Below are 8,355 nucleotides of genomic sequence, written 5' to 3'. Positions count from 1 at the left end.
ACACACACACACACACACACACACACACACACACACACACACACACACACACACACACACACACACACACACACACACACACACACACACACACACACACACACGTACACACACACACACAGCCTTTTCAGTGCCAAGTTAAACTGCTAACAACCACAGCAGCCTTACTCTTCACCATGCTGATGTGTCATAGCTGGTTAACGAGTATTGTTTGAAGCTATGTTTGTGTACAAAAAACACTCACCCATATATTCAAAGATGAGGTATATGTCTTTGTCATTTTGAGCTCTGACGACGTCCAGAAGTCGGACGATGTTGGGATGATCGCCAAACTCCTGAACACAGAATTTAGATTTTTAGTTACAGAAACCAGACACATAGAAAGCCAGGGCTCTGGCTACTGTTGTTTGACCCATAATAACTGGCATAATAAATAATAATAAGGGTAAAGTATTAACAGAGGTTATATAATGGTCACTATAAACCCCATTAGTATAACACTGGAATTTCATTGGAAGATGACAACAGCTGATTAGCGGGCAGAGGTACGGTCTAAGGTCACATGAATGTAGGTCAGCGGATTAAGAATTAAACAGGAATGTGTTGATATAAAGCCATGTTAGACACGTACATTGTTGCATTGTCAATCTCCTTCAGGATAACAATAAAGTTGAGGTTTGTTACTGTCCATTGTTTAACACGCCGTACCAGCAGTGTCGTTGCTCAATGGTTTTCACACAGTTAACTGAACAGCTGCAAAATCGGTTTAGAAACCTTTCCAGCTTGTTGATAAAGCAATGAACTGTGATGAAACAGTCACGGAAAAATAAACTCTGTATGCCAGAGTAGGAGGGGCCATGGTACAACTACTGTATCAGTGGAACAGACTTTTAACTAATGCAGCTATTTTACCTGTAAAAGTGTTTGTAAAAAGGAGTATAAAGGGAATTTCCATTTTGTTGTGGGGGTATGTTTTTTGCAGAATTGGCGATGGAGCGCATTCACTGACTAAGCAGTAAGGAGCAGTAATCTGAGACACAATCACTGTTTATCATGAAGTGTCCCCAATATATTGTACATTATGAAAGAAACTGGACAAAGACAGATATTATGGAAACCAAATGTCGAGAAGTGGGGCTGAGATTATTAACCTTACAGTCTTTGGGATTTGAATTAAGACAGTCAGTTGATATGTGCTTCACAACTATTATTGTTACCTGGAGGAACATGATTTCCCTGAATGTCCGCTGCAAAAGGAAAGAAATTACAATTAGGATATGAAATCTGAAGCAACACGCAGCCATAAACTAGGCACACACAAGCCTCTTCTTCTGTTTAATCATTAGCCAAACTCGTCTTTCTATTGAAACAGGCAAGGGAGCAAATTTGGGAAACACTGCGGGACAATTATCAAAAAAAGGGAAAAAAAAAGTAATTTGCTATACACAAAATGATTTGAATAAAGTTAAAAGGTTACAATAATGACTTTACTTCACTGTCACTTATAGCGGACACATCAAGCACACACCTGGGCATCTGTCCTGTTCCTGAAGGCATCAAAGATCTTCTTCACAGCCACGATCTCTCCCGTCTGTCTGTCAACTGCTTTCCATACGATGCCATAGGCCTGAGAGAGATACAACATACTGGTAACATATCAGGTCACATCAGGTCACCTCTTCTACATGCAATAGGTGGCTTATATTCTGTGACGTGTTAATATCATTTTACATGCAGGATGTCAACCAGGCACAAAAATATAGAAAACTAAATTGGGGAAAAACTGGTGTCAGGGCTGTAGCAGGAATTAAGAAATACTGAGGTCATAAGTCAATGCAGCTGCTCCATCTCCAGGTAATAGAGATCTGAAATTCTGCAACATTTGCTAATAATTTAGAGTATTCTATTCCCCTATGTTGAATTAATTTAACTGTCATATCTTTTTCGGATCCATTTAAAATAGTTGTAGGCCCAAGAGGTTGCCTACATGGTTGTATTTTTCCTTGGCACAAGAAATGTCTGATCTAAGCACACCAAGATATTGGTACGTGCCTTTTAAAACATGTTATTTATAACTTTTAACTGCACTTCTGAGCACCATAGTCCTATAGGAAAAGGTAAAGACATGACCTCTGCGTCCTCAATGGTAGCTAGCCCCAACGGGGAAGGGAGAGTCAGGGTGCTGATGAAGGCAGAGAAGTCAAGCATAACATAGGCAGCAGTGAAGCAGGGCATCAGAGCACACTGTTATTGTAGAGACACAAGGAGCAGCACTGTCACTGGGGGAAGTGGATCAGATTCAAACCCCGGCTCCAAAAGAAGAGATTGCGATGGACATTTGCATCAGGAATTGGATTTAAAACAAAACACAGTTTATTCACAACAATTTAGCAATTTTTTCAGCTGAAAAAGTACTTTATGACCCTCTAAACTAAAGCCAATTAGCACAGTGCTGCTCATTATGGCTTGGCTCCCTAAAGCATCACTGCATAGGATGCCTGTATCACAACAGTTAGATGGCTCTGTAACATGACTCACAGGCCCTTATATGTCTAGTTAGCCAATATGACACGTCTACATGGCAGTTACCACCTGGCCATCGCAAATAGAGCAGCAATTTGTGAGTCTCTGTGGACAGTCCATGGAGAGAAACCATGCTGTTTTTAGTGCTGTGGCAACCGTACAGTGGAGAGAAAAACAAAGGGCTCTAAAGGGAACAAGTGTCCTCACACATCAGCTGATCTGCAAGGAAAGAGTTTGTTCTGCCAAAGTAAATAAAGCCCTTGCTTACAACATTGGTATTTAGGATCTTAAGTCTGGATAATTTCAGGAATTTCTCTTAGGGCTTAATTAAGTACAGAGGGGGCTTAAAGATGTGGTCAACATTAATGTACAGATCGAGAGAGCATTTATGGAAAGAGGGGTGTTTGTCAAAACAGCATTGAATCTGTTTAGTAACTCACAAAACTCAGAAAAGTTATTATTGTGATTATATTGTACAGCCTGAGATAAATTAGCTTCCATTTCCATGAAATCCAGTAAATGAAGGACAAAGGTCACTCACCCCTTTTCCAAGTCTCTTCTTGATGTCATACTTCAGAGAAATGTGGTCCTCCACCTCAGACACGTTTGTTGATTTGTTGCTCATTTTGGCTTTTTTTTTTTAAACAGTACGTTCCATACTCTGATTATTTCTGAAAGAGATCAGAGGTCTTGGATTTCCGGAAAACAGTAAAAAGTAATGGTTGGTAATGAATTGTGGAGCCACGTCCGTCAGAGATGCAGCTTTAAATACAATGATAATTTCCACAACCCACAGTAATAAAAATGCATGGACGCAAAAGAGTCTACGTGTAGTTTTGAATCTTATCTGGCAACACACACGCGACACTGTGTATAGCGGTAGGTAGCTTACTGTTCAATGTCCGTCGTGGAGCAGCTGGTTCGTTTTAAATCAATTTAGTGACTAAAATAAAATGCACTCTGTTCACCTGCACTGTGCAAAACCAGTTGTTTGTCATGGTGGTAGTTCAATTCTCACTGCGAGTTTGCAAACACCCACTGCTGCAGACGAGCCGGAGTTGTGTCATTGCTTGTCGTCCTGGTAACAAATGCGCTGCTTCCTGGTTCTTAAAGGAGCCGCAGAAACAAACACTTCCTGCTTCACAAGTCATTGAGGGACATCATGGCGTTTGATGCACTGGGATTTCAAGATATCTTCTGTAAATGTGCACATTTTTTATTTCATGGCCTCCATCAAAATGTTTCCAAATTATATGAAGTTCCTCGTTTCTGTTGAATGAATGTTCTATTGGTTTTAGTACTGCAGCACACTGGGACCAGTCCTCACAAGCAAGTAGAAACAAAAAGGGAGAGTCAACTCTTTCAGTGATCAACACTGGCTAACTTCAGAGAGGAAACATGCTGCCTGACCACTTACGTGAGCAACGAGTCAGTTTCAGGGCAGATGGTGCCAATGTCACCGGCCTACACAACACACATTCATGTGGCCAGTTAGTATTCAGGCTAGGTATTGAGTCTGCAAAGAAGTTAGTACTTTCCGAGTATTAAAAGTTAGAATTGAATCCTGGGTCAGATTTGTTGGGTGTGTGGTCAACAGGGGCCCAGCAGCTACTTTCTGCCCCGAGGCCACACAAGTAAATCTAGTCATTGATCATTAGGCTGCTGCTGTGGCAAATAACCAATTCACCTGGAAAAAATAAACAATAACACATATGCATACAAAGGGCAGTCAAAACAATATGACCAAAATGAATAAAAAGGAATAACACAAACAAATTGATCTTATTCACACACAACATAAATGAAGTTGGAGGTAGATTTTTCATCTTTATTTCTAAAAAGTTACATGCTCATTTAAAAATCAAAACTATTATTTACAATGATAAATCTTAACTAATATGCTCCCCCTGATGGTGTTTAAGGGTTGAAACATATTTAGCAAGAGGAGGGGGGGTGCTCACCTCGCTTTTACCCACATCATGTGACCAAAGCCTCACTCAAGGAAAGATGGATTAGGTGTGTTAACAGAAAACAGGGCTAGCAAATGTACACAAATAATTCCTTCCACCAAAGTTTCAATATAATTATTATTTGAAGTGCAGTTTAATATTAAAGTTCAAACAATTATTTCAGCTGCATTGATTTTCCATGAACTATGTCAGTTTCTTTTACTCAATCGACAAAAAAACATTGCAGGATCCTGCAGTAAAAACGTGATAGAATAACTAAATGTTATACAGAGCGGGATTTGCTAATCCGACCCCAAGTGGCAGGTAGTGAATAGAATTAGGGTACCAAAAAGAAGGAAAAAATATATATATTTCTTTCAAATAATACAAAGGCCTTGGCTGTTGCAACCTTTTCTTTGTCCAATATAATTGTATCACACCTCTTTGTTGTGCACTGCAAAACCTAAGTATAAAATTAGACTTTTTTTTGATATTACAGTACAAAGTTATAAGTAAACCGTTTTGTCCAGGGCAGAATAAACTCCCAATGTTAAAAGATTTATCACACAAGCTTATCTAGAAAAGAGGTCAATGGAGCGTCTCACATCACAGGGCGACCCTGGTGGGCAAAGCTGCGGGCGGCATGATGTACCAGACACAGTGGAGTATACAAGGCGGTGAAGTTTAAATAGTTAACAACATGAATAAAGGACATGTCAATCAAATGACAGGAAAGGATTGGGTCGATATGAGACAGAAAACCTGTACAGATATAAATCCACTCCCTACCAGCAACCCAAAGGAGAAAGTAGAGTGTTCCTTTTTTAACAGAATAGATATTAGAGTCAGAATTTCAGACAGACGGATCAATGTTGGACAAATGCTTCAGGAGGAATGGAGGAAGCGGTTGAAGGCATTGTAGGCAGACTCAAGATCAAACAGCATCTGGCGCACCTGGTTATCGTCCAACTCGTCTGAGGCCGACATGCTGCTGAGGGTGGTCAACCTGGTGGGGAAAAATGAAAATCAAGATAGATAACAGTTATGCCAAACAATATAAACACTGTTAACTGGGTGGTCCAGTGTAACTCACCAGAGGCTGACTTTGTCCTTAGCCTCTGAGTCTGGAGGCATGTTGCTCATTCTGTTCATGGTTTCCATCAACTCCCTCAGGTCTGGCTGGATCTGGACCAACAGAGAAGAACCAGTTAAGCAATTGTTTTAAGTCCGTCTATGGTTTAAGTTTGACCCTTTTTATATTTACCTCATCCATGGCCCTGATCTCCAGTCTCAGCTTGTCCATCACAGTGATGAAGAGCTGAAAGAAAAAGTGATGAACAATGAGACAGTGCTCACACAATCATTACGACTTCCTCAATCACCAACAAGAAATATATTATTGTTTTACAGTAGGCAACACAAGCAGGGCACACAGTCTTTGCCATAATCACTCAGACCGCTGATTTTATTAGTTTGTCAGATTTTATGAGTTATAAAAGTTGGCAGCTGGCAACACCCATTCACTTTCTTCAATGACTGACCACAGGATGAGTCAAATCAAGTGAAACCACTTCAACCACTTAGTGCTTTAACTGAACACACTAAATCATTTTGTAAAAAATGACGGCCTTTTATTCTGGCAAACGCCCAGAACAAGCCTCCTGTTTGCGCCAACTGTTTAATGTGTTGGAGCGGAAAGAGGACGTACAGAAACTATGTCTGCAATGCAGCGGTTCAGGTTCCCTTTGTCATCCTTGATGGTGATTGGTCGATCCTCCTTAATCCTTTCCATGGCTAGTGGGCAGTCGAGCTAGAGAACAAAATGACAAGAGTGGCGTCCTTAACAAGAAAAACTCTAACTGGTAGAACAACTTAATGGCCCATTTGTGAACAAAGTCAAATGGGTCATAAAATCATCTTTGCTCTAAATGAGAACTCACTCTGTATTTCCTGCAGAAGTCGTCGATGGAGCCCACATCGGAGCCCTGCACCTGTTTGAAAGCAGCCTTATACTGAACCAACAGCCTGGAACAGGAAGCAGTGTACCTGAAACAGACAACTCCTGCACATTAATTACAAATATACAACCAAAGTCAGAGGAGGAATTTCTGTTAGTCTTTTAAACAAAAAATAATGTAACTCAAGTATAACTCACTCATTCGGTGTGACGCAGTCTTTGATGTAAGCCTTCTCCAGGGCCTGAAGGGTCTTCACAACAGCAAACAACTCTGCCATGTTGTCATACCTTCAGAAAAAAGGGTTAATAATGAGGTGTTACAACACTAACCACATTATGAATGCCGGGGTTCCTCTCTGTTCATATTAGGCTAGTAATTGGTAATATATATCACACACTTACTTCTCTCGTTCTCTTGCATTCTTGTATAATTTCACCTCCTGAAAAGTCATGATTTGTGTTGAAGGGCTTTACAATAGCTAACAAGAACAATATCACATATTTCTGATTGAAATGACCAGGTAATTGTAATTGCATGACTGAGTGTGTTTCTTTAGGTTTTATTACAAATCCTGTTTTCTGAGACTTAATTTAAGCACAACATTTTTTTTCCATTTACCTCATATAACTCGGGCTTATTGGCCGGAGCTGTGGGAATAAAAAAACAATGACATGCTTTGAGTGACATTAACTATAATTGACTGTTGAAAGGAGGATAATTGAACAGTTTAAATACCTAATTTGTATACATTAGATTTATTCAAAAGGCTTACCTCCTCCTACACCTCCTGTAACTGGAATCCCGTGGAACATGATGCTGATGTATCCAAACTTAATCTGAAAAATACTTAAGTTACAATGTATCTAATTACTGACTGATAGTTGCGACCAAGCAAAATATGCTCTTCTTTTTGGTATTATGGATGTGTGTTGATACATCAGATCCTCAGGGGAGGTGTAAGCCCTGCAAGTTAACACAGTATGTGGCAAATTTAAATAGTTAAGTGCGACAAGGACCTCAGGTCGTGGTTTGGGTGCGAGCTGTTTTTTTTTTTTAAATCTTCTTTCCTGACAACTGAGCCAATACACTAATGTAAACAGTACCTGGACTGTCGTACAACATCACATCAGAGTAAATTGTAACGTTACAATTGTAAAAAAATTTAAACGCAACAATACAATACGTTAAGGTATTTATTCAATCCTACAAAAGAACAAGGAAATAATGTAAGAGATTTGTTAACGAAATGGAATACTTTTAGGCCTTAACGTTATCTATAAATATGAAATGCAATGCTCTGACAACTTTTAAGACCCCGCGGCTACCATGCGACAGAAGTTAAAAGATTCAAAATCTTACAATGTAAACGAAGAAGTTGCTGATTCACGGAGAATTAGACAAAACCCTTCAGCTGAAGGAAGCCTATAATTTGTTGTTTTGCCGAACCAGCTAGCCCGAAGTTAGCTGTCGATGCTAGCTGTTCAGCACTTCCTGTATGATTTATTATAACTGGTCAATACAGGTAGCTGTTTGTGAACACTAACGTTTGTATTAGTGACCGTTATTGTACAACACTCGCAGAATTATTCAATATAATTGTTTAATAAACGAAATTAAAAGACATTCTACTTACTCTTCGGCAAACAGCTGTGACGTCTATGTAAACACACCCTCCCGTGAGGACCCGTAGACGTCACAATATTAGGTGTCCATTGAGCCTCACTAAATATAAAGATAATTTAGATTAATACTAGCATATCAACATAAGTAACGTTGGTTTATTACTAGGCTATGTATATCACTTATTTTAAGGAGTTGTTAGGAGTAAAGAATGGATTTCAAGGCTTAATCACATCATTTTCACTCAGGCAAACATCAGTGGGAGCCCGCTGTCGAGGCGCCAGACTCAAACGGTATTGAGTCAA

The 8,355-nt window shown here is 39.6% G+C and overlaps 2 protein-coding genes across 4 annotated transcripts in view; both read right to left on the bottom strand.

The window, feature by feature from the left end:
* The window catches only part of mapk15 (mitogen-activated protein kinase 15), a 9,586-nt gene extending 5,340 nt beyond the window's left edge, over positions 1-4,246 (bottom strand). The window contains exons 1-5 of one of the 2 annotated variants that reach the window (XM_031854196.1): positions 3,416-4,246; positions 3,065-3,194; positions 1,529-1,627; positions 1,218-1,247; positions 245-335 (exon numbers count right to left, since the gene is read on the bottom strand). In XM_031854196.1, coding sequence (XP_031710056.1) covers positions 245-335; positions 1,218-1,247; positions 1,529-1,627; positions 3,065-3,148 — 304 coding nt within the window. In that variant the 5' untranslated portion in view covers positions 3,149-3,194; positions 3,416-4,246. The remainder of the gene's footprint in view (positions 1-244; positions 336-1,217; positions 1,248-1,528; positions 1,628-3,064; positions 3,195-3,415) is intronic. The other variant, XM_031854197.1, reaches the window with a different exon arrangement.
* Positions 4,247-4,337: 91 nt separating this feature from the next.
* On the bottom strand, positions 4,338-8,122 carry vps28 (VPS28 subunit of ESCRT-I). Of its 2 annotated transcripts, XM_031854198.1 has the most exons (10): positions 8,064-8,122; positions 7,203-7,276; positions 7,049-7,077; positions 6,832-6,869; positions 6,628-6,717; positions 6,413-6,518; positions 6,181-6,282; positions 5,737-5,790; positions 5,566-5,657; positions 5,358-5,478 (listed from the first exon to the last, which is right to left on the bottom strand). In XM_031854198.1, the coding sequence occupies exons 2-10, from the start codon at positions 7,240-7,242 to the stop codon at positions 5,358-5,360; spliced, it is 672 nt and encodes a 223-aa protein (XP_031710058.1). In that variant the 5' UTR covers positions 7,243-7,276; positions 8,064-8,122. The 2 variants fall into 2 exon arrangements, with proteins under 2 accessions (XP_031710059.1, XP_031710058.1); XM_031854199.1 differs by lacking the exon at positions 8,064-8,122 and having other exon boundaries at positions 4,338-5,478; positions 7,203-7,242.
* Between the last annotated feature and the right edge of the window lie 233 nt (positions 8,123-8,355).

Source organism: Anarrhichthys ocellatus, unplaced genomic scaffold (assembly GCF_004355925.1).
Source record: "Anarrhichthys ocellatus isolate YVR2014 unplaced genomic scaffold, GSC_Weel_1.0 scaffold14, whole genome shotgun sequence".
Classification (NCBI taxonomy): domain Eukaryota; kingdom Metazoa; phylum Chordata; class Actinopteri; order Perciformes; family Anarhichadidae; genus Anarrhichthys; species Anarrhichthys ocellatus.
Note: the sequence above shows the minus strand (reverse complement) of the source record. Positions and strands in the feature narration are given on the sequence as shown.